This window comes from Calonectris borealis, chromosome 7 (genome assembly GCF_964195595.1).
Source record: "Calonectris borealis chromosome 7, bCalBor7.hap1.2, whole genome shotgun sequence".
Lineage (NCBI taxonomy): Eukaryota > Metazoa > Chordata > Aves > Procellariiformes > Procellariidae > Calonectris > Calonectris borealis.
Genome location: NC_134318.1, coordinates 5,804,165 through 5,829,103, shown reverse-complemented (window position 1 = coordinate 5,829,103; position 24,939 = coordinate 5,804,165). Strand labels below are relative to the sequence as shown.

Here is a 24,939-nt window from a genome sequence, read left to right as displayed (position 1 = left end):
CCTGCTTTCTGGCTACCCCTGTGGCGGCTGGGAGGAAATGCCGGGCACAGGCATTGGGGTAGGCGATGGGGGGACGGGAGGTGACGCTGGGGTGTGATTCTGCCAGACCAGCGGCACTGAACATTTGTCCTTTTTGCTCTGCTTCTGTTTTCTAGGTGCATCAGAGGCTTTCTCCTTGGCAGAGTGTGAGAGTGGTCTATTGCAGTACGGTAGTGCCCTCTGATGGTGAGTATTGACATGGAGAAACTCTTGGCTGGCTTTTGACTTCACTGACTTAAATCGTGTTCCCTGACCCCCTTTTCTGGCTGGAGCTTTTTTGGCTAGGAGGTAATCCACTTTTGAGCTAAGGAGGTGACAGAGAACCAAGTCAGTCGAGAAGAACTAAGGAAATGATCAACTTTTCTAATAACTGTCCTTACAAAACTGGACAGGCTTCAGAAAGAAAGATGTAATTGCGTGCCACTGTCCAAACTTTTTTGCCAGACTTTTGCCTGAGGTAGCTGTGAGGTCTGTGTGGTGCCTACCTTTCAGGGTACTGTGTGCCCTCTTAACTTTATTTTTGTAATGAAAGTGCAATTCATACCAGCTACTTGCTCAAACAGTTGAAAGCACTGTTTGCTGCAGTGAATAAATTGTGAAGCCAAGGCAATTTTGTTCCTTTATTTAAGTTCTGGGACAGCTCAGACATTAAGCTTTTTTTGATAAGGTTGTCATAACATAAAGCAAAAGAATGCACTGGTGGAACTTCAAAAATCTCAGTATGCCAGAATGCAAAGAGGAAACAAGCAGCTTTGAGATCATTGCCTGCTTAACATCTGCATGCTGTGCGTGAAGACGAGAGCACTTAGGCTGACTGACACAAGTGGTTAGTGGATCCTCTCCCCATTAAGGCTTGTTAATAAAGCCTGAAAGCTAATAAAGTAAAGGGCTCTGGCTCAATTGCTTCCCCTGCCAGGGTAGTGAGTGTGTGCAAACACAAAGAGAACATGACTGCTCTGGAGAACTCAAAATAAAAACCTGAAGGCTTAAATAGGTAGAAGTGTAGAGGACACATGTAAGATTGAGAGGATAATGTTAAGTGTGAAGCTACTTTCCTGATTTGATTTTACCTCTCCTTATATTGTGCTTGAATATTTCTCTTGTTATTTCTTCCAATAACTTCACCTTTACCAGTAGTAAATGTTCAATGCTGACTTCTTTGGCCACAGCCCTTTTTTTTTTTTTTTTTTTTTTTTTTTTAAACTGTGCCTTGTTTTGGCCGAACGTATTGCCTAAGCTGTTCTTATGCAAGAACAGAAATCTTTAAAAAATACTAATGACCTGTTACTGGTGCACATATGGTTGAGTCAAAACTTTGTGGTGCTTGGATGGAATTCATACATCAAAGCAAGTTCACGCTTAATATAGCATGTAAAGCTTTTAAATCTTCCATGGTCTTATTTAGCAGCATCCCTGGCCAGGTTGTAGGTGTCTGTAAATGTAAGTGAAATACACTTGTGCACAATTACTTTCTTTAACTTGTCCCCTGTATTTAAATACTGGCTTGAAATTTAATCAGTGAAGATTAGCCAAAATGTTAGCTCTATAAGTAGTGAAATGCCAAAATGCTTTGTCCACTTACTAACTTGTAGTTGCCCTCATGCAGGCAATCCACAGGGCTGTCAGAGCAGAGGAGAGAGCGAGGCAGACAACCATATCGCAGTGTCTTGTTAATAACTTTTACTGGAGCTGTCTATTGCTGTCCGTTAGGTTTGTTACTGACATGTCCTTCAGATTTTTTTTTTATTTGCCTCTGAGCTCTTCCCTCTCCAGTGCAGTAAAAATCTGACTAGACATTATTTGTGTGGGAGGTGATGAGAGGATCAAACTGGAATTATGGACTGTCCCCACCAACGAATTAGGCTAGAAAATTACTTTTACAAGCTTTTAGTAAGGAAAACATAAACCAGCTGTAATTCCAGACTTACTGAACTTGTCCTCCAAAAGAAATAATTTGGTCTTTAACACTTCACTTAAGCTGGAAATCCTTGAGAAAGGTTTTGTGTGCGCTACCAACGCTGATGACTCTTAGTGCAGTCTGGCCTATTGTGTTTATCGCTGTGGTCTCCATCTGGTCTGTGGAGGGTTAAAATGCGGCAGGGCTGGTGCTGGTAGGTACTTCCTCCACAGCTGGCAGTCATGGAGCTGTGGTTGTTGTGTTGTACCAATGGGGATACACGGAAAAGCGTTGGTGCAAATGTTGTTATCTATTCTGCTCTACAATAAACTGGCTCCGCTGCCTGTATCATCAAGGTAGCATTTTAAATAAAGAATGTTTTTCACGTGTTGTGGTTATGTAAGCAGTACATAAGTTCATGTTGTATATGCTGCTTGCAGAACCAATGAATTCAACACTTAAGTGGCTATTTTAAGCTTCTAAACATGTTGATCATTCCTTCTGAGCCTGCCATCACAAGTGTAGCTAATGCTAATCTATTTCTTACCAGTCTCTTGCTCAAACACTTGAGTGAAAGAATGTAAAAATCTGATAGCTGGTGTCATAACAGCTGCTGATAAGGAGCTTGAAATTCTGTCTAACTGTCCAAATAAATTGGCAGTTTGCTTTATTTTTTTCAGTAAATATCTGACTGTTATCTTTGAGTTTTAATCTTTGAAATCCTGTCAGGTGTCTTGAGTCTCAAGAATAGGCATTTATAGGCTTCCAAATACTGGGGCCTCTTGGGATGCTTTAGTCATTTTAGATGTCCATAGTCACTTCTACCTAATCTTTAAAGATGACATGAGGACCTCTTTGTCAGCACTGGATAGCAATCCCCTGCAAGAAGGAAAAAGCCTTTGTGTGCTTGATTCAATTCATGAAAGCACATGACAGTAAATTCAAAAGCCTGAGAGAACTCTTCTGGCTTTGTGTAAGTGTACTTGGCGCATCATTTTTCAACATCCGTGAGCCTCCCTTTTCGGAAAGGCGCGTTGCCCCAAGACTTGTCCTAATATGCAAACGAACCTGTGATAAACGAGTTCATCATCTGGCAGCAAATCACTGAAAGGGGAGGTATAAAGGCCATTGGTGGCAAAACTTTCTGAACGGTGGCATGCGGAGAAATAGTTTCCTTCGGTGGTTAAAATGACATTATTTCCTTCTACTTCTACTTGCACGGACTTCTTTGACCAACTAGTTTTGATGTTAGCTGCTTAAATTGACTTGGCATGTCAATATATGAGTTAGATGAGTTTAAGTAGACAGTGTGGTTCATGTTGTTGGCCAAAGCTACAACAGGTGGGAATACTAAGCCAGATGCAGTGTTGGGGGGTGCGACTGCACAATCCTTGAGATATGGCAAACACTCTGTGCAATAAAAAAGACCTTACGTTTTTACATAAGAAAAATACGTAGCAATCTAAAGTGAATCATTTTTAGGTGTGCTGCTATATCTTAGCAACTCTGCACTAGGGGAAAATTTCAACTGTTTGTGACTCTGTAGAGGGGTTAGGGAATACAAACTCTTAACTTTTTTTCTATGTATGGATATCCTGAAGCACACAGAGTGAGCTGTCTTTCTGGCAATAAAATAATAACTAGCTTACAGTTCATACAGGTCACTACCATAAATTTTAGAAAGGTGCACTGAAATCCTTAAGAATGCTCTTGAAAAAGCTCCTGACAGCACTAAAGAAATAGAAAATGTTGTTTTATCTACACCTAAGAAGTGATGTCTATCTTCTGAAGTACAAAGTGTATCGATCCCATGAATTTTAGATGAAATGACCTTGAAGCTTAAATTCAAAGCGCTGTTCCTACAACCTCATGCTCCTGACTGCTCTCTTAAATATTTGTTGCTTTAGGACAAAGAGGAGGAAACAAGAACTAAACAAAAATAAAAAGGTTTGAAGTAGGTCCTTCCTTGATGTTTCCTAATATACACAGTCTGCCTTTGTCTTCTGGGCTATAAATTTTGATGAATTGCACAGTATTTTGTCTTCCGTAGTCCAAAATACTTCAGTTCTCAAAAACTAATCAAAACATACTGTTGTGGCTTTTAGATATCATGTTGCCTTTAGTATAAACAGGATTGTGCTTAGAGTAAATATCTTTTACTTTTCCACAAAGCATAGAAAGTTTAACAGATACTGCCAAGTTAACGGGAATGAAAACCTTTGACATCACTCCGTTTTTCTTTGATGGACACATCTCTTGATAAAAGATGAACCAAAAATTTAAAGTCTCTTTTATGTTCAGCTCATAACCATGTTTGCCTTTTTCACCGTGGGACAAATACAGAACTATTACGAGAAGATCTGTTCATTTTTAATGCTAAAATGGCATTTTTGTCATCTTTTGTAGAAGTGACGGTGGTTTACCAAAACGGGTTACCTGTGATTTCTGTGAATCTTCCATCCCGGCGTGAACGTTGCCAGTTCACGCTTAAACCTATCTCAGACTCTGTTGGTGTGTTCTTACAACAGCTGCAAGCAGAGGACCGAGGAATTGATCGGGTTGCAATCTACTCGGCAGGTACTGTTGTTTACAAAACTAATTGATTTACTTGCTTGCCAGCTATTTTCATCCAGCCTTTCGCTTTTTAAGTAAAAGCTTGTTATGGTGTGAGTTCTTGGACATTCCTGATAAAGTAGAAGGTAAAAATGCCATTCCTAGAGTAAGAATATTCTGTTAGCTGTCCCTGTGTAGTCCGGTCTGCCAAGGAAATCTGGCTGTAGAGTGAAGGAGGAGGAAAACATTCCTAATGCTTAGTTTATCTCCATTAAGACTATGGTTTTGGTGAGTTTCCTGCTGTTTAGTAGGAAAGATGCAAGCTGTGCAACCTGTGTAGAGATGTTCCAATTGATTTGTAAGGAATTGAGTGTAAAAGGTGGTACAAGGGAAACAGTATCTTGCTTAGCTATGAAAATTCAGTCATATTTCACTTACTGTCATATTTTGCTATGTTTTGCTCAATTGCTATGTATCTGCTAGCCATCAAAGCTCTGAAGCATCGTGAGGATGTCTTGGGAAAGTGCCATCAAAGCAGGTATTTCAGTAAAAGCCTTGGCCTGGGAGGGAGGTGTTTGCTAGGTTAGTGATGTCAAAGCTGCCCGATACCAGAGATTGAAATAATCATTTCTAATGCCAATGGGGAGAGATGAAGGTCACTGAAGTGGATTGTATTGCAAAACATAGTAAAATATTCAAAGCGTGTGGGATGAAGTGAACTGCTTTTTGTAAGATGACCCAAAATATCACAAATTTAGAAAAGCAGCTGCATATATACCTCAGCTAGTATTTGCCACGTAAGGTCTCCCAAACTATATATCTGTCTTGACAAAGAGTATCGTCTGTGGGAAAATGTGGAAATCCAACTGGATTTGAGATGGCATTACAACTTGCTTAGCCGCAGCGTGTTTAGGTACTTCGTTTCTACTGTTTCATGAGTTGCCTGTGTTTGCCTTACAGATGGCACACGTGTCGCTGCCTCCACAGGTATAGATTTGCTTCTGCTGGATGACTTCAAACTGATCATTAATGATGTCACGTACCATGTTAGACCACCAAAGAGAGGTAAACCAGCCTGGTTCTGGTAAACATCAGAAATAAATTTCAGTATGCAATTCCCTGTTTAATTGCAGCATGCTTTATTAACTTGTTCAAGAACATGAAGTGTTATTTCTGAAGGAAACCTTTCTATTTCTAATCCTGCCCTTGGAGTCTAATTTAGTGATACCCAAATAATCAGAGTAGTCAGTGATGAAAAGCAAATATTCATTCTGCTCAAAGCCAGTACCCCCCATAAGGGCAATAAATGAAGAAATTTAATTCCTTTTAATTTCTAAACTTGTCTGAATTTTTTTCTAATTACTGAAAAGTAATTTAATTTATGTCATGCTAAAGGAGTATGATACAAAATGGGAATTAGATTGAAACTTAGATTATCTGATTTGGAAGAATAAATCGTTCCCTTACCTGACAGTTAACATTGTTTCCTTTTAAGTGTGGTACTTTGAATATCGCAAATGCACATTGAAACTTTGTTAGCTAACAAACAGTGGAATAAATGAGACCATGCTCTTACAAGGTTACATTACTAAGAATCAAATAGGAAGGGAAACCAACCCATTTTGAATCAATATGAAAATCCTTTTAAATAATGGGCTTGGATGCTTCTGTAACTTTCAAGATGTGAAAACTTGCAAGAAGCTTTTGAGACGCGCCAGAGTTACTGGTGGAGGCAGGAACTTTGTATTTTCATCGACTGGCTACACTTTCTCCTAGGCAACTTTATAGGCTTCATAAAGCACCAGGTTCTTGCGTGCCTGTACTTACTGCTGAGGACTTAAACAAAAGAACCAGTGTTGGAAATGTTGCTCGGATTGTTGCTTGGCTCACAGATAGTGGGGGATTTTTGTCTACTTTATTGTTCTGTTATTGTTCCAGGCAATAATATGAAGTTTGCAAGCAGTATTTTTCTGAAAGGGATTTTTAGCCCTGTAGACAGGCAGACAAATTAGGAAGGATTTACAACTTGACTTGCATGTCCAGTTGAGGTTAGATTGTGGAAATGCCTTCCCCTATTTATCTGGATGTTTTCCCCAGTGTTTGGGCCTTCCTCTCTTCGAGCACTAGATAATGAACAAAATCATTCATAAGGCAAAAGCTGTGAGGGAACTGTTAATGTTCCTTTTGCCATCTTGAGCAGCCTGAATAAGACAACATGCTAAAGGAAGTTGATCTATCAAAAATCAGGAGACTGACCATATCTTTTGGGTCTGAGACTACCCTGGGTGGCTGACTTCTAGGAAGATCTGCTGATACGTGGTATCTTCCTCTGTAGATGTAGTTAGCTTCCAAGGACCTTTTTGCAAGGAAAATAATAAAAATGTGTTCTAGCATTTTATTGTTCACAATATAAAAATACCAAGTAAAAAAGAAATTTCTGACTCGGGGAACTTTGTGCAGCCACTTGTCCTTAATATGTAGGAGACTCTGGGATTTGGGAGTGCAGCATTGGTGAGATGCTGTTTCTCCTCTATCTGTGGGTGAGACTGCCCTCTGCTAGAGATGTTTTTTTCCAATCTCCTTAAAAACACCTTAACAGAAAACTCTCCATTAACACTGGATATCTAAATCCCTGGATATCACACACACACAAAAGTTACACCCTGCTCTCTCACCCCACTGCTCTGTGTCCTGAATGTGGTGTTTTCACACACTTACAAAGATATTGTAAGCCGGAGAAGTGGAGTGAGGATTTTAACAAGGTATCTCTTCCAACTGTTAGCCGCTGAGAGCAGGTGATGGTATCAAGCCTAGCTGCTTTAGTCTGTAATTTTTAATACAGCTAAATGAGAATGCAAACATGGTGTCTGTTTCTGCACTGGAGAAATTGCTGTCCCAAGGTAAGGCAATGCATACATCCCACTTACCTAACGTTTGAGAGAGCAAAGTCTGTGTCAGTGAGTCGGTGTGGTTTTGGTTAGCTCGCTTGTACGATATACCCATTGTGTGCTGGTAGGTGAGCTCTAGGATCACCTAGGTTACGTGAAATTGCTGCCTCCGATTCATTTGCCAAAGAGATTTCTATAGTTAGAAAATTGTATTGAAATCAATGTGCCCGTAAATAGGCACCGAGATTAGTTCTGTTAAACTTTGCAGCTACTGCTTTTCCATTCTTACAAAAAATCACCCTGCGTATTTTGAAATGGAAACGGCAGAACGCTGTAATCTTAAATACTAAGTACTTTTTGATGGTCATTTCAGTAGGAACACTTTTTTTTTTCTTCATAGGGGAACAGGAGCTCTTTATTTGGGAGGGGGATGTGGTGTACTTTCTGTGTGCCTTGGCACAGACTACTGAATCACTTCTTTCTCTTGAGCTGCCAGTGTTAAAACTTAAGCTGTCCATAACTTTTTATGCGTTGGTAAAATCATATTTTAAGAAGATAACCTAAGGTACAAGCCCAAGCGTGCTACAAAAATTAATTTTTTAAAATATATTTCTTTATTTGGCTAATGTCAAGTTCTTTTGCTTTAATTTGAAACTTGTTTTTTTTCCATATGGAGTATGTAATACAATGCTAGTCACAACTCGTTTACAAATTTTATTTCCTTTAGGAATCCTTTTTGTGTTGAAATGCAGGGATAAAGGCAGTTTCAGTTAGTGGCCTTGTTACTGTCTTTATTTAAATACTGTGAGGGAGAATTTCATTGCCCTGTAGGCAGCACAGCACAGGGTTGCCCACAGAGTGTTGGGAAACAATTCCTGGCATTGGTACTCAGAATAATTATCATAACACTGCATGTTCTGGGACCACTAACCCAAGATCTTTAGTTGCCTTCATCAGTAACTATGGTTGCTGATGGTCTGCAGTCTGCATTCTGGCTGTTTCTTGACAGCTGGTGTGATGGATCATACTAGTTTAGTTGCTCATTTGTCTTCATTAAGTCTTGTATATAAATATGGATCAGAAATAGTTGTTGATATCTGGCAAGCTAATAGCATGTATCTCTTTTCCTTGTTCTTATCAAATTTTAGGAATATCCAATAATAAAGCCTGGTTTTCTCCTGAAGAAATTGCGTTGTCTTAGAGTGCTGGAGCTCTTCCAAAGGCTTGTTTGTTGAGAAGATAGTTTCATGTGTTTCCTGTGCAGACTAATAGCAGTTTCTGAAGAGTATATATAGAAGTTCTGTGGATCAATGCATATAAAGCAGTCTCTTTTTTTTCTAGAGCTCTTAAGCCATGAAAATGCAACGACGCTGAATGATGTCAAGACATTGGTTCAGCAGTTGTATACTGCCTTGTGCATTGAGGAGCACCAGCTGAACAAAGAGAAGGAGCTGATAGGGAGACTAGAGGAATTGAAGGAGCAACTAGCACCACTTGAAAAAGTGAGAAGTTTCTCTTTGTGTTTTATTTATCTTCTAAATGCAGCCTGAATTTATTTCAAGGTTTTAATTAGGTCCCTGGCATGCTTCAAATAGTTTTAAGATCATTGAAGCAGCAGATGCACTAAGTGTATACGAAACCATGTCTGTTTCTGGTTTCTGTGGAAGTATTTTGTTTCCTTGCTTGATATAATTGGAAGTGAGTTTTGTAGTAATAAAGACTGGGGGTAGTGCAACGGAACATCTCTGAATGTAGAGAAATAAGCAGCTTTGCGAGCTATCCAGAGCATGCTCAGAGTACAATATGGATGATGGAGAAGTAGTCTGGATTTGTCTGCATAACCTAGACTCAAATCATGTCTCAAACCACTTAGCATTTAATATAAATACAAGATGTTATTTTTACGTTCTCTCTTAATTATATTAACATAAGTATTTTTGAGAATACAAGGCATGTACTTCTATCTCCTGCAGGTAAGGATGGAGCTCAGCAGGAAAGCAGAGAAGAGGACAACCTTGGTGTTGTGGGGAGGCCTGGCCTACATGGCCACTCAGTTTGGGATTCTGGCCCGCCTAACCTGGTGGGAGTATTCTTGGGACATTATGGAACCAGTCACCTATTTCATCACCTATGGTAGTGCCATGGCAATGTATGCTTATTTCGTAATGACTCGCCAGGTAGGACCTGTTGTGCTGACATTGACACTTCAATAGAAGAATTGCTTTGAGCTCTACTCCCTAGGAAAATAGCAAAATTGTACCTATTAGAAGTTATTTTGCCCCTTCCTTATTCTGTCAGAACCTAGATGCCGCTTGATTTAATTTTTGCTGTCCAGGATGGTCGTGTATGTTTGTGGGGTTTTCTGGTGGTGGTCCTTGCTGATTTCCTGGTTGTCTAACCATAAATGCTTATGTATGTTCTGTGATTGACTGCTTTAGCTATACAGGTTCATCCACTGACAGGTAATGGTTTCTGCGCGCGCACACACACACACGCAGCCTTGCACACGTTGACTTGCACCGGAGGCCTCCAAGTGCTGTGATTTATCAGCCCAAATAAACTAGGGGTACATGAGGTACTTACTGAGTTTCAGGGAAGCACACCTCTCTGACATGAGGTGCTGACCTTTTTAAAGAGACAAGAAGGGTTCAGGGATCATATTGGAAATGCTTTTGTTCAGGTATTTTGTGGATCTGGACTCTCATCCAGATGAAGCAGATCTATTTGCATGCTTGCCCCTTGGTGCAATTCCAGTTCTGTTGGCTTTCAGGCTCAGTCTTATAAAAACTAGACCTGCTCCAGTGTTGGAAAATCTTCGCGTAAAGTGGAGCCATGCTTCTCTGGATCCTTGTCGTTGTGACAGACTAGTGTGTGGATTTCTAGTACGTGGTTTGTCTCGGCACTCCGATTCAAACTTCATAATCCTACCTAAATAATGAAGGAGAGGAGGGCTCAGAGAGTCTCTACTGTCACAAGACCACCAGAACAGATGCTGCGGGTGTTCCAGCGTGGTGTCAGCTGCATCATTTCAGGGGCTGAGGACACATGTGCCCCTGTCACGGCTCCTGCTATAGTTTCTGCCAAGTGCAGTTGGAACTTCTGCCATGTTTGAACTCAGATTTGATGTTTTAATCAAGTCATCCATGTAAACTAGTACTACTTCTGCCAGACTTAAAATCTCAGTGTTTCAGGGATGGCTTGATTCTGAAAGCAGCTTTTCTCCACCTGGCAGCCCTGATCATTGCATGCATACCAGACACAGAGGCTGTGCGGTGTTCCAGTGCAAGGGAGAGTTAACTTCAGCAGGCAGACCTGTGCTTTGTAGAGGCTATGTGGGATGTGGTGTGAACAGCTCTGCTGCTCCGAGTTATCTGCACGCTCTAAAAAGCCGTGACTTTTTACAGTCGAGCATCCCTGGCAAAAGCTGCGGTATTGGATTCTTGTTCTCGCCTGTGTAGCTTGGTTGAGAGATGAACTCATGAGCAACTATTGTTGCTTTAATTAGCTATTGCCTGTTTATGACCTTAAGAAAAAGAGAGTAAGGGCCATCTTACAAAGGCTTTCTTCTGGTATTTATAGCTTTTTTTTCCTCCTTTTCTCCCCACAAACTTGTCAGTATTGGAACCCTGAAATGTGTTAGTTTTTGTTCTCTCTGCACGGAAGGATTCACACATTCAGGACAAGAGGGAGGTGATGGTAACTCACTGCTGGAGAAGTAGAGAAGCAAATGCCTGACTGTACTGGGTCTGGCTGGGATGGAGTTCACGTTCTTCATAGCGGCTGGTGCGGTGCTGTGTTTTGGATTTGTGACCAAAAGAGTCTTGTGTTATACACCAATGTTTTTACTATTACTGAACAGTGCTTGCACAGCATCAAGGCCGCCTCTGTTTCTCATTGCTTCCCGCCCCCCAGGAATATGCTGGGGGTGGGCGAGGTGTTGCCAGGGACACAGCCGGCACAGCTGACCTGAACTGACAGAACAGATATTCCGTACCATATAATGTCATATTCAGCAATAAACTGGGGGGGAGTTTCTCCAAAGTAGCTGTTGCTCGGAGACTGGCTGGGCATTGGTCCGCTGGTGGGAAGCGGTGAGTGATTGCTTTTGCGTCACTCTTGTGGTTGTTTAGGTTTTTTTTCTTCACTTATTAACCTGTCTTTATCTCAACTCATGAATTTTTCTTGGTTTTTTCCCTTTTGATTCTCTTCCCCCAGCTGTGGGGAGTGAGTGAATCACTGGGTGGGGGCTTAGCTGCTGGCTGGGGTCACTCCCCTACACTGGGTGAGCTTACACAATGCTGGCTGGTTGTGTGCCTTCACTGACAGAAACTAGTCATCCTCCCAAAACACACCTGATAAATACTGGGCTAGTGGTATCTTGTGTTGCATCCTGTTGATGCTTTATTCCTATCTCTTCTCCTTTCTTCTTTTTAGGAATATGTTTATCCAGATGCCAGAGACAGACAGTACTTATTATTTTTCCATAAAGGAGCCAAAAAGACACGATTTGATCTAGAGAAATACAATCAACTCAAGGATGCAATTGCTCAGGTAACAAGAATTTTTCCAGAAATAAGACAAAGAAATTACTGCGTGCTAGTTCTTGGCTACTATTAATAGATGCACCTCAAACAAGAATGGCTGTATCTTAAGTTTTCAGCCCATTTTCTTGTCACAGCCTCGGTGCAATCACTGAATTGGCTTTGATGTGCCCAGGAATAGAACTGCTGGATGTGTAAATCAACATGAAACAGTTGCCTGTATCTATCTGTAAGAGCCTTTTAGAAACTGCTGGCAAGTCTTGAGTTGCTTCAGGCACTTCATGCCTCAGAGGAGCCTAATTCAAGATTTCCTTTCTTCTCGGCTCCTACATACCAGATGGATTTAGTGAGGAATGAAGACTTGCATCCATTCAGTTTATGTCTTCCTGACATAGCGCTTCAGTGCACTGGGTTGCAGTCCTGGAAAATAATGTTCAAAAAATTTAGCTGTATTGTTAGCAGCAATGGGGGCAGATTTCTTGTATTCTGGAGACAGACCCTTTTGGCAGACTGTCCACGTTGTGGGATCTGTTCAACAAAGGAGTCGGGTAAGATCTTTCCTCGTGTTTCTGAGAGCCTTTCTGCAGAAGGATGGCATGAGCAGAAAAAACAGAGCTACCACATTCTTTTTCACTGCCCTGTATCATTCTCTGTTTATTCCTAGGCTCTGGAAATGACAGTGTTAGGATATCCAGGGCAAGATGTGTTCTCCCCCTGCCTTGGAGAAGGAGCTGCGCAAGCAGTAGAGGGGGGGGTCGGGGCTAGGCTCTCTTGGTTTCATGAGAAAACCCAGAAAGATCTCTGGGTTTTCTCATGCTGTATTGAATACAGATATCCTCGGGCGGCTGTATTTTCATGGAGCTTTTCTTCTAGAATCAGCCATTCCCATTAATCTAGTTTGTTCTTTTAAAAAAAAAAAAGTCCCAGTGAATTTATGGGGATCAAATCTTCCCTACCGTATTACTTTTAAGTGGCTGCATGCAGACAAGATCAGAGAAGTACAGAGCAAATGTGTTTCAGTAAGTGCCAAGAATGGATTTTCCAAATATGAGCCTGTGACTTTGTTTTATGTTTTGAATGCTTCTCTTCTGGACAGGAAAAACAAGGAAATACGGAAAAGCTTTCCATTCTGTAAAGGGGAATAGTATTGGGGAAGGTGTATTGGGAGCTTGTTCTTTATAATTTGTCTTTTACTTTTAGGCAGAATTGGACCTTAAGAGGCTTCGAGACCCACTGCAGGTTCACCTGCCCATCCAGCAAATTGATGAAAAGGACTGATCAGCAAAGAAGCTCTGAACCCCGGCAAAAAACCTGTTCATAGCTCTTGCCTTTTTAATTAAAGCATTGCAGGTGGAAGCTGGGAGGTGGTGTGGGGGTGGAGGGTATTTACCTTTAATCAGGACAAAGGACTGTAGGGGGGGAGTCTCTTAAATTGAAGATGGGACATTGTGGAATGTTAGTTCTGAAAAGGGCTTGAAAAATAGTCTGTTTAAAAACTGTCTGAATGGCAATTGTGTACAAATACAGGATTAGGGGGTTCATGAGAAGAATGTAATGCTGGGGTCTAGGGGTGTCTTCTTCCAGCTTTGCAGGGTCTGCCTCTTGATAAGACACCAGCAGCCTGCTTAGCTTTTTAAATTTTCCTTTATCTGATTCAGATCTCTCTTTCTCTCTCGGAAAAAAAAAAAAGGGAAAAAAAAAAAAAAGAAAGAACAAAGAATCCAAGCCACCTGGAGCTATGGCTGGTGATCAGAACTTGCACTCCACCGCCATTAACACGCACACTCCTGATCAGACCTGGTCTCTTTTATAAAGTTACTACAAGACTGCTTTCTACTGGAAAACCGTGAGCTTCCCCTTCCCAGCCCACCCCATGTGCTCCACTGACTTCCTCCTTTGCTTATTTGTAGCACAGATTGGTTGTAGCCAAGTGAGAGAAGGAACGAGTTTTCTTCTGGACATTTGATAATTGATATTTTGGATTATTCCATAATAACTCTATAAACTTTGCGTCCCAATGCCCTTGAGCTCCTTCTAGAAATCAATGGCAGCATTGCATGAGAGGTTTTTTGTATTCAGTCTTAAGGGAGGGAGATTCCCCTCTTCCTACCCCAAATCTGATAGCCACCTGGACTATGAAATTATGAAGGGTTTAAAGGATTATGAAACTCTCGCAGAATCACGACACCTGCTTAAATGAACAGTTTTGGAACATGGAATAATTAAACTTGATATTTGACTGCTTGTGTAATGGGATAAAAGGTCTCATATATGGTCAAAGCATTTTCCTTGCCCAGAGGCTTTTTGAAACCCCGGGGCTCTTACAGTGCAAGACACAGAACTACTTCAGTTCTCTAGCACTTTCCCCTACTTAAGTAGCTTTAAATGAACTTTGCACCCACAGGTCAGAATTTTGTAGGAGTGGCTAATGACATCTCTTGTTCTTAGCTAAAAGAAATAGAGGAAGGAAAGTCAACTCATTGCCCTCTCTTCTAGCCAAGGCTGGCTGATTTCTAAGCAGATAAAACATCTCTTCATTCAAAGCAGGTCAGTCTGTTTTAGCATCCTGCTGATAAATACTGTGGAGACAGGATGAAGGTGGGAGAAGGGCACTAAGCTTTATATACAGAAAAGCTGGCTGCTTTTTTGATGTTTCACTACTACTCCTCACTGTGTCATGGAAAGAGGCTTCTGTTTTTTTGGAGAACGGTGTTTTAAAAAAAAATAGGAAAGAAAAAAACAAATCAGTATTAACTAGACGCCAGGTGCCTTGCAGATGTGGAAACACAACTGGGATTGCTGCCTCTTCTCACTCAATGGCATGTTGGACCGAATGGGTGCATGTTCCTAGTTTTTTCTTTTTTCCCCTTCCCCTTTTCCTATGTCTTTCAATTTAATTACATTGTGTGATTATTTTTTTTATCTGTTTTATCCTCTTTGTGTGGTGAGTTTTAAAGGGAAAAAAATGAACATGATCCTGTAGCTGAATCCTTGGTGTGTGTTTGGGATGAGGGAGGGAGCATGGAGAAAAGTCCTTCTTTAAAAAAAAAAAAAACTGAACATGTGTAAAATCCTGTATCATTTATGAAATATGTATAAAAGAGCAATGTACTTCTGGAACAATAAATAACTATTCAATTTTTGAATCAGTGCTCTTGAATAACGTTATTTTCCCCAGCTGAAAAGAGAATATTGTATGTGTGGCAGCTGTCTCCTGAGTTTCCTCCGTTTCTTTTTGTTTAGGTTGTTTCTTCTTGACCTTACATCACTGAGGCCGTGGTGATGCAGATAATAGCTTTCCTGAAGAAGCTTGGATGGATATCTTGCTGCCATGCCTAGCTGCGTAACAGGGATCTCAGGAGCAGTTGAGGTGGTGAGGTAGAGATGTTTGGTCTAACAAAGATCTGCCTTTGTTTGACCAGCGTAGTAGCTCCATGTGGAGGCTGACGAAATCTGGAGACATGTGGCAGGTTGCAGGATAAGAATATATATGGGCGTGTAACGCCCAGCAACCTAAAACGTACCAAGTGGTGTCAGTGTATTTCTAATATTGCAGTCAAGTGCTCTTTCAGAGGAACACTAAAGTTTTAAGCTTCTGGGCCTTTGAATGGCTGTGGTTTGATTTGTCATGATGACGTATAGTTTGTTCATTAACTTCGGGAATCAGCAGACTGTACTTTGTCCTAACTTTATGGGATGTTAGAATGAGATGTTTGGTGCCAGAAGATTTTTTTGTTTTTCTTATCATGTCCATTGACTGCAAAAAAAAAAAAAAAAAAAAATTCCACGATTGGCCAGTTTTAAAAACAGCCAACTCTCTCTCTGTTTTTTAAAGTCAGAGGGGAGGGGCTGGAAGCTGTTAGTCCTTGTGACCTACCTTTAATCACTGTTGAAATTTAGTTCAGCCATGCTGACAAACCCGCTTCCTCCAAGCAGCCTTTAGTCTGCTGCTGTGTACAGGTGAGCTGCTGCCCTCCCTAAACAAATTGCTTGGAACAGTTGCATAAGGAGTCGTTCATTCTGGCACCCAGAAGAACTGAAAACTTTGACATCTAGAACCACAATCCCTATTTTGAAAGCAGGAAAATGGTGTGACAAAATTGTTCCTGCACGTGCTTTAATGTTGTTCTAGAGACGAAGTGGGAAAAGGAGTAAAATAAGAGTCTACAATTGTACCCTGAATATGGGCTGTCCGGTGGGATTTGTTAGCCTGTACCTCTGGAAGACTGCTGCATCACTAGTGCACACGTGGTCTCTGCTGGGGGTGGGTGACATGCCACAAACCTCAAACTTAAATTTCAGTGCTTCTGCTTTTGTTGCCCTTGAATGCTAACATGGAAGGGAAGGGTGATGTTTGTTTGCTCTCCTGATCTATACTGTTGTATATCAACATCAACAAACTCTCTTGCAGTAGCTATTTCATGTCTAGGAGCCAGGCAGGTAATAGGGTCCTGTCACCCGGCAGCACTTCAAGAGCAGGCAGTGCTGCCTGAATCTTAATGTAACACTGCATTCTTAAGAGCCTATGAAGGATAAACAGCAGTGTGCATTGCAGTGTTCAGATGCTGCTTTTTCTACCAATTTTGTTTTTCGTTTGTTTAACCTCTTTTCCCTGTCTGTGAGGGAGCTTTCAGATAAACACATGTCAAGTTCAAAATTGTCTGCAGAAGCGTATTAGGTTTCCTTTTTGCCATGCCTGCGAGGCTCTACCTTGCAAACCAATCCATGTGTTCACGGCTCCTTTTTCCTGAAGAGCAAAGAAGAAACCCTTTTTCTTTTCCCCTGTAACCCTTCCTACCTGGCAGGCAGTGATGATGATCACCTTGCTGCAAGTTGTTACACTTGGAGGGTTTGCGTGATGCTCTGAAGCTTCTTGGCTGTCAGACCTTGGCACTTTGTCGGTCAAGTGAAACTGGCCAAGTTGCCCTGTCTTTCTGAGCCAGTGGAACAATTTCTTTGATCTCCTCTGTGTTTTTTGTGTGGAGTTGTAAATGCAAATTGTTTTCCTTTGTGCCACATTGTAGGACTTTATTTTCACATAGGAAGGAGGTTTTTATATCTTAAGTATTTTTCTACCGATCCCAAGAGACTCCAATTATTCCCTTTTAAAAAAAAATCAGTTTTATTTCTATACTGACATTAAAGGGGTGAAAAGTAGAATATAGGAACGGAAATTAAACTTGCAGTGTACCTAAGCCCTGAAGTATGGGAGAAGCTGGTGTTATGCTGTGTCATTGTGGCTCTGTGAACTTGTAAAAGATGGGTCCTACTCCTGTTTCTGCCTCCGAGTGGTTTTGCAGTTGTGGGTATGCTGTCTATGCCCTAATTCCTCCATCTAGAAATTGAGGATCATGGAAAATACACTGGGTTCTGTAGGATCTATGGAAAAACACTCTCAAAACGCCAAGTTCTACATCGCAGGGCTCCACTAAGGGAAAGGAAATAACTGCTACTCTTCACTAGAAGTTACGTACTTGTCTGATTTTAACGGGGTTTTGGTGTTTTACTTTTTCTTGCGTTGAGTTTGCTCATACTTCACCAAACTTGTGTTCACTCCCTGCTCTCATTGGCACTGTGTCCTGGGACAAGTTGTTTACAGCAACACGGCCTATCTCTAAGTCCTTGACATTTGTGCAATCCATCTCAGCAGCCTGTCAAGGCTTATTGTGACCATACATCCTCAAATCAATTGCAGACAGGGATCCTGTTGTGTGTGTCGGGTTCTCCTCTCGCTCAGCGGCAGGAAGTGCTGATTAGCTCTTCCGTCTCCTCTTCTAGGCAGGCTGCAGGAGAGACTCCCGTGCCAAGAGCTGTTCTTCGCACACCTCGCTTTCATCAAACCTTGGTGCGTCTTGAGAGGTGGCTCTGACAAAGACAAGGCCAGCTTCAGCAGACACCAAAGCATCTTTGTTCATTAGTCCGTTACAAATAGCATGAGGCTTTCCAGCCTAGCCAATGCTTTGAAGAATTTGAGTTCCTTGTGTAAGGATGGTAAACCTCTCCAAATCTCTGGGAGGGGCAAGAAGGGTGGTCGCCATCTACAAAATTAGCATCCTTTCTTGCATTAAGAATAGACAATACCCAGGTTTAGACCACAGCAGATTTAGAAGATCCCATCTTTTGGGTACCAAAATTAAATCCCAGCCCTCTATTTTAATATTGCCTTCCCTCTTCATATCTTTTAACCCATATTGATGACTACTACTAAGAAATACTGACTTGATCCTGATTCTTCTTGGGAAGTTAGGTTCACTTATCTGTGGGGTGGGGAAGTGGAGATCAGGAACAACAGGTTTGCCAGATCTGCTTAGGGAGTGCAGGCCCTACAGCATCTAGAGTAATCCACTGGAATTGTATCCTCTCTCTCAGAGGGTCTGTTTGCAGGAGGGTTTTTTGTTTGGTTTTAATAATTACTCTCAGGAATAATTACTCCAGCTCCCTGAGGCATAAATTTGCAGTGGCCTACTCTAATATAGGCTACTATTGTTTGTGGGGGAACTGGAGCTATGTACGTCACCTGAAATAACTTGCAAAGCAAAGAGAAAGTGCTGGTAGAAGAGTTGTTTCTGCTGGTGCTTCTTCTGGAAGACTGAGATGGTCTTTGTCTTTCCTGTGGATCCTAAAAATGTTTAGAGGCAGCACACTGCATCTTCTCCAGCTTTAGACTTGTTTCCTTGAATTAGATGTTACGGTGATTTGGGATAGTGTCATCGGTGGGAATGCTGGGGCATCTTGTGCTTTAATCCATTTTGGAGAACTTAATAGGGCCTGTTTGTGACACCTTTGAGGCTCAAAACTGCTATGATGCAGTTCATTTCTCTATGTTAATTGTCAGTTGTCAGTCACTTACATATAACTGTCAAAACATTACTAGTGACAGGCCTAATATACCACCTACAAAGATAAAAGCAGCTGGTAATGAAAAGGTTCAGAGAAATACACACACCTCTAATGCAAATAGAAAATTCAGTTTAAGATTGTCAGTTTTATTTACTCAGGATCTTAAGTATGAATCAACCTCTCACTGAAAATGGCAAAATATAACTTCCTGTGGCTTGCTGTATTATTCTCTGTTCAATTTTAGTTTCTCTTCTGGGAATTCACATAATCACCTTTGAGGGTTATCTGCCTTGCTAGCTTTGCATAGTGAATTTGTTCTCCTTTCCTGTTGTTGAAAAAACTTCTATGGTACTGCACAGCTGTCAGCACAATATAGCCACAAAGATTTTTTTGTTGGTGGTGGGAGCAACGACAGTCATTTATAAAGCTTCTTTTGTTGTTCCCTGGAGTCATTCACCACTGAAAAAGACTTCTCTGCTAGGGTGGAGCAGAGCAGCATATTGCAGTTCCCTGCCAGGGGAACACCCAGGCAGAGAGGCCATTGAGAACTTCCCATCACGCACGATCTCTACAAAGCAGGCAAATACCCAACTCCCTGTCTCGTGTAAACTCAATATAAAAATAACGGAGCCATTTTTTTCCTACTGGGATTTGAAGCTAGCATGTCAACCTTGATGTTATTCCTTATACCAACCTGCTGCAGAAATATAGGGTGCAAAGGAAAGGAAGAAATGCCTACGCTTGGTTGGTTGTGCAATTACTGTAGGCTTAGCTGTACTCTTTGCTGATGGAGAGCTTTCTGCCTGCAGGTGATTTCCTGGAGGAGAACTGTATGACCATTGTTCATAAGCAGGGAGAGACCTGTAGATGTGTATATGTATGTATATGTTAAAAACAGAGCTTTAAATCTATTCTCTATAATAAGAGCTACAGCTAATAGCATGAGAGGGAAGATCCCTTTCTGCTTATTCGTGTTGTCCTTAGTATCTCTCCCTCCTAGTTGTGGTGCTTGGTTTGCTTTAGTAGAGAACAGATTTCAGTGTGCTACATCTTATCTATAGCCAGAGCATGTGGTTTATGACCTGCGACTCAACCTAGTTTGGCTTGAACCAGTAAGGCAGAGCTTCTCAATTACTCAGTTTTGCATGGAAGTTAATTCAGTAATGTTGGGTTTCTTGATTGTTGGTTTGTTTTTGTTTTTTAAAGACAGAGATCATAAGACTACTGCAGAAAAATGTCTTTATTTCCCCTGTTGGATAATCTCGCTGCAATGGTCAGGTTGTGTGACCAGGAGTGGAAAGGGTCTTTGTGTAGCAAAAGAACAGCTTATTTCCCTGTGGAACACCAGTCCTTCACTTTGACTGATGTTCCTATTGTAGCTCTGCTCCAAGCACTCATCTGCAATCTTGGCTAGGAAGGATCAGTTCTCCTCCTTTGGCCACTATTTCCTGCAGTTAAGGCTCTCTAGCTGGTGTTTTCTGCCTATGGGGAGCCATGAATTCCTGTGCCTTGTGGAAGGAGCAGAGATAACAACAAGCACCCATCTGTTCTTCTTTTCCATCCCTTCGGGATGTCCGGGTGTCCCCTGGTTAGAATTCTTCTCCAGATAAGATAGTGGAGGTGTCACTGTGGGTCAGTCGGGCCAGAAAACAATAGCGGGTCGAGTCCAAAAAACAAGATTGATCAATAAGTACATATCTGTTGTCAATGAGGGGCAGAGCTGCTCTGCAGAGGTCAAGGCTGGAGCTGTACCCCACATCCCTTCAGCTTCTTCCTCTGATAAACTTCCAGGAGAGCTATTGCACTTGCTCTTCAGAAAGCTTGGGGTCAGAAGCTCCACCGAGAAGGCGGCTGCAAGAGCCACAGCGTGTGCAAGGGCTTTCAGGCCTCTGTTACTTGAGCGGTAACTGTTCCTTGGCTGAGTGGGATGTTCCAGTACTTGTTTTTCTATATCTGCTTTGTCATCCAGTTGCAGCCAGTGTCTTCGATGGGTGAGTAAAGGGGCATTGCCTTCAAGCTTATTTCTGTTTGCCGTCTTTAAGGTTCATGCTGAGCCTTGGTGAAAGACTGGAAGATGTGAGAAACATCCATTTTCTTTGAAGGTGGTGTGAAATTCTTTCCAATTGGAAAGACCTTTCTGTCGCAGAGTGTGAAGGCTCCCGTATTGGGAGAATCTCTACTGCCAAGACACTGTGGGATTTTCCTCTCCCTTCGGAGGAAAGACACTATGAGTAGATATTGTGCTACCTTTTCACCTGCTTCTTTGACAAATCTTAACTGAATTTAGTGTCATAATGCAGTGCTGTTCATTTCATTGCTTAGCCGTGCCAGAGCGGAGACCTCCAGTTACACAATACACACAGGATTAATCTCTTTGCAGAATAGTGGGCTTATGAATGCTTGCCTAGAGCCTGATTTGTCATCCAATATATATGTGAGCATGTCAGCTCGAGAACTAATGATATCATCAAGATTACAAATTGAAAACCTTTCTTCATAGCTAATGCTTGTCAGGCTGAATTGCTCAGGCCACGCAAGAAGTGTTGGGGAGGAAAAAAATTGAGCCAAGAAAAATGAAAAACAGAGGGAGCAGGAGACAGTTATATGTCTTGTGCAAAACCCCCATGCTTTCGTTGTCTGGGGAGAAGAGATGAGAGGTTGATTGTTTGCTTCTATATTTTTGTGGATTTTTTTCTTAAAAACTCAGATTAGTTTTCAGTAAACTGTTCTGCCAAAGACTGCTTGGTGTTGGCAGGGAGGTTGGCTCGGGGCAGCCCTGGCAGTCTGAGGGTGGCCGTGGAGGGTCTGCAGTGATGGAAAGAGCACTGTCTGCTTTTTCTGCTTGTCTGCCTCCCCTTCGCTCGTGCCTGAAGCTCTCAGAGAATGAAAGATGGGAGGGTGTGCTACCCCATTCCCCTGAAACGCCTTCTTCCAGCTCCCTCTGAGCCGCTGCATGTTCATCTCAGTAAATTTTGTCTTTAAATTATCTCCTGTCTGTTTAGGAGACAATGTGATCTCCCTGGATGAATGTTTTCAGAATCTGTCTACAAAGATATTTCATAAAGTTAATTATACTATATGAAAGCTAATGAGAGTGTGTGTATTTTTGGTGCTGCCCAGCTGGGGAGATGACAGGGCATTCCTCACTTCGCCTCATTTGGCTTTTAACAACACAAAAACCTCTTGATCTTAGTCAGTGACTCGCCCTAAGGCTATACCAAACCATCTTGTGGAAACCAAGTGAGTTATACCGAGGGAAGCCCAGAGGAAGCTCTTTTCAGCTGTGTGCAAAGGCAGGACCCGTGTTTTCCTGTCGCGAGAAGTCAAGCAAGCTTTTGGAGGATGGGATTTAACAGCGCTGCTGCTGTCTGTGGGTAAGGGGAGGCAAGGAGAGGCAGGTGAAATCGAGAGCTCACGAGGGATCGCCTGGTGAATCTCATCAGAGATTCCTGCTGCGGTTCCCCCTCTGCTGCTCAGAACAAGGGGCTGCTTGTGGTGGGAGTGAATCCGCTCCTCTGCGTATCTTGTGAATTATGGCACTAGAGGTTCCCTTCGTAACCCAGACTTGCACTCCCTGTGCCAGCTTGCAGCACTCTCACGACTACGGCAGCTGCTCTTGCCTTTTATGCTGGATTTGAGGCCAAATAAAACGTGTCTATGGCTGGGGATGGTGTAAGGATGTTTGTCAAAAAAGATGTTTCATTTGTGAGAAGGTATAAGATAGCATGTCAGTGAGACAGATGTTTACAGAGGATGCAGCTAAATAAGAGTGACTTGAAGTCCATTCTCTGAAGCACTTGTAGTTCCCGCTTTAAAGTCAGCGAAGCAAATCTAAATAATTGAACCAAGAAGGTTTGTCTGCATCCAGAGCATTGTAATAGAAAACAGTATGTCTCCCCCAACCCAAAATGCATCACCCTATTGTTTAAACAAAACAGAGAGAGCAATTTTAGAACTTAAAAAGAAACATGGTGTGGAAAGTAGAGGGTACTCCAGTCTGAGATGCATTTAATCAGAATGATTGGTTTTATTAGCCTAATTCTAGCAAATGGTAATCAATTTTCCTTACTCAAGACAGTATTAGCACTCATTTTGCTTAATAGGGAATAGTAGTTACGGGTAAGTGGTGTTTAATCAGGTATTAAATGTAAGTGAAAATGAAACCTCTGGACTTTTAGTGAGGAAGCTGCCAAATCAGGGTTAATTAGAAGAAGACTGAAAATGTAATGAACACTTTAATTCTTCATTTTTTTTTCTCCCTATGGTATTCTTACGTTTTAATTGTTTGCAGAAGGTTCAGAAAGGCCTCTGAAAAGGGACATGCTCCTTGAGCACTGCACGAACAGACATGCACATACCAGGAGGTCCATGTGTTTATATCTTGCCCTCACAATCGCTCACTTCACTCACAAGTATCTGATCTCCTGTGGAGATCAGGAGGGTTTGTGGGCTCGTGAGGATCATGACTGTGTAAAGAGTTGAATAATTTGCCTCCTAGAAGGTCCTGATTCAGACCTTCATGCTCTCTAGATTTTAAGATAATAAATAAAAAGATTTGAGGAAGCCGTTTCAGATGCAGGGAGGCAGCAACATCACACCAAACCATGATAGATGCTGTGAATCGTAGAGGTGGTTAGCATTTGGCAGAGAGGGAAGTGTGGGACAGCCTCTGAAGGAGACCAGGGCACATCTAAGTGGATCTTTAAATACAGGGGGCTGCCACCTCTCTCTCTCTTGCCCAGCTACAGAATTTTACAGAGTGCATGGATTTGAGTTACAGCTCTTTCAACTCACCTTGGCATAAATGTCCTATAGGAGAGACAGTGGAGAACAAAACCCCAGGTAAATGGAGCAGGGTCTTTTTCTCCTACCTCACCTCTGTAAGCGTACACTCCTGGTTAGAGACAGCCTGCTGGGCTATAGATCAACTTCATTGTGACCTGGGATAGGAGTTCTTACATTTAGCTGTTTAAAATTGTACCCTGAAGTGCGTAGGGTCTACTCTCTGGACCTCAGGTTTATCTATATTATTTCTTTTCCCCTGTCGTACACTACAGCAGCTGAACAGCAAGTCAGACTGTTGCATGGTCTTATAAGAGCTCTGTTAATTTACTTTTTCTTCCAAGACATTTAAGCCGAGCTGTCAGAATTTTTCATAAGGCAATTAGTTGGCTGGTATCACTGTTTCTGGTTTCACTGTTTCTCCCTGGGGATCTCTATCTATCACAATGATTCTTTTAAGTCAAGAATAGAAAAATAAATTATTTTGCATTCCTTGCAGATATCGGTCAACAACTTGATTTGATATCTACCAGATGTTCTCTCTTGTCTCTTGCTGCATGTCTCAGCCCTGGACCCCTGCTCTGCCTACATCAGCCTGAATGAGCCTTGGAGGAACACAGATCATCAGATAAACGGTTCCCACGGCCAGCCGACATGCGACAGTCAAATTGACGGGGAGTGGTATCGCTTCACTGGCATGGCTGGCGATGCTATGCCTACCTTCTGCATCCCGGAGAACCACTGTGGCACCCATGCTCCCATTTGGCTGAATGGCAGCCACCCGCGAGAGTCGGATGGCATCGTCCCACGCCAAGCCTGTGCCAGCTTCAATGGGAACTGCTGCCTTTGGAATACCACGATTGACGTGAAGGCGTGTCCGGGCGGGTACTATGTGTATCACTTAACCAAGCCTAGTGTTTGTTTCCATGCGTACTGTGGGCGTAAGTAACTGCTGAGATTGCTTTTCCGAAACCCCTTCGTCCCCGTGATGCAGGAGAGGTAGTGAGCATCCACGTAGCTGAGAGAGGTGGTGACTGGTTTCTGGCTTTCTCACCCAGAAGCATGTTAGGTGATGCAGTGCAGATGGTGACCTGTCTATAAGAGATGGATTAGACTGTTTCACCTCTGTGGATTCTGGCCTTTGTTCAGCTAGCAGAAATCTTCCGTAGCTGACCTGGCCGCAGTGATTTAATGCTCTCTGTGGGCCCTGTGGTTGGTCTTGGCATGCTACCAAAGCCAAAATTTGCATCTCTGACTTACAGTAATTAAACTAGATTGTTTCTCATCAACTTCAGTGGTTCAGCTTTCCTAATGTGGGCTGGGTCTGTAACTCTGATGGACTAGACGTAGGGCGTGAAGCAAATACAGTATTTTCGGTGCACGCTCAGTGGTTTGTGCT

At 42.1% G+C, this 24,939-nt stretch overlaps 2 protein-coding genes across 7 annotated transcripts in view; both read left to right on the top strand.

Annotated features, from left to right (window-relative positions):
• The window catches only part of MCU (mitochondrial calcium uniporter), a 94,782-nt gene extending 79,718 nt beyond the window's left edge, over window positions 1–15,064 (top strand). For 3 of the 5 annotated variants that reach the window (XM_075154103.1, XM_075154105.1, XM_075154101.1), the window contains exons 2-8: window positions 156–225; window positions 4,343–4,513; window positions 5,450–5,554; window positions 8,719–8,879; window positions 9,351–9,554; window positions 11,812–11,928; window positions 13,123–15,064. In XM_075154103.1, the coding sequence (XP_075010204.1) occupies window positions 156–225; window positions 4,343–4,513; window positions 5,450–5,554; window positions 8,719–8,879; window positions 9,351–9,554; window positions 11,812–11,928; window positions 13,123–13,239 (945 nt within the window). In that variant the 3' untranslated portion in view covers window positions 13,240–15,064. Of the gene's footprint in view, window positions 1–155; window positions 226–4,342; window positions 4,514–5,449; window positions 5,555–8,718; window positions 8,880–9,350; window positions 9,555–11,811; window positions 11,929–13,118 lie in introns of all 5 variants that reach the window. The other 2 variants (XM_075154104.1, XM_075154102.1) reach the window with 1 other exon arrangement.
• The window catches only part of OIT3 (oncoprotein induced transcript 3), a 30,789-nt gene continuing 19,529 nt past the window's right edge, over window positions 13,680–24,939 (top strand). The window contains exons 1-3 of one of the 2 annotated variants that reach the window (XM_075154095.1): window positions 13,680–13,764; window positions 15,162–20,749; window positions 24,107–24,481. In XM_075154095.1, the coding sequence (XP_075010196.1) occupies window positions 20,686–20,749; window positions 24,107–24,481 (439 nt within the window). In that variant the 5' untranslated portion in view covers window positions 13,680–13,764; window positions 15,162–20,685. Of the gene's footprint in view, window positions 13,765–15,161; window positions 23,601–24,106; window positions 24,482–24,939 lie in introns of both variants that reach the window. The other variant, XM_075154094.1, reaches the window with a different exon arrangement.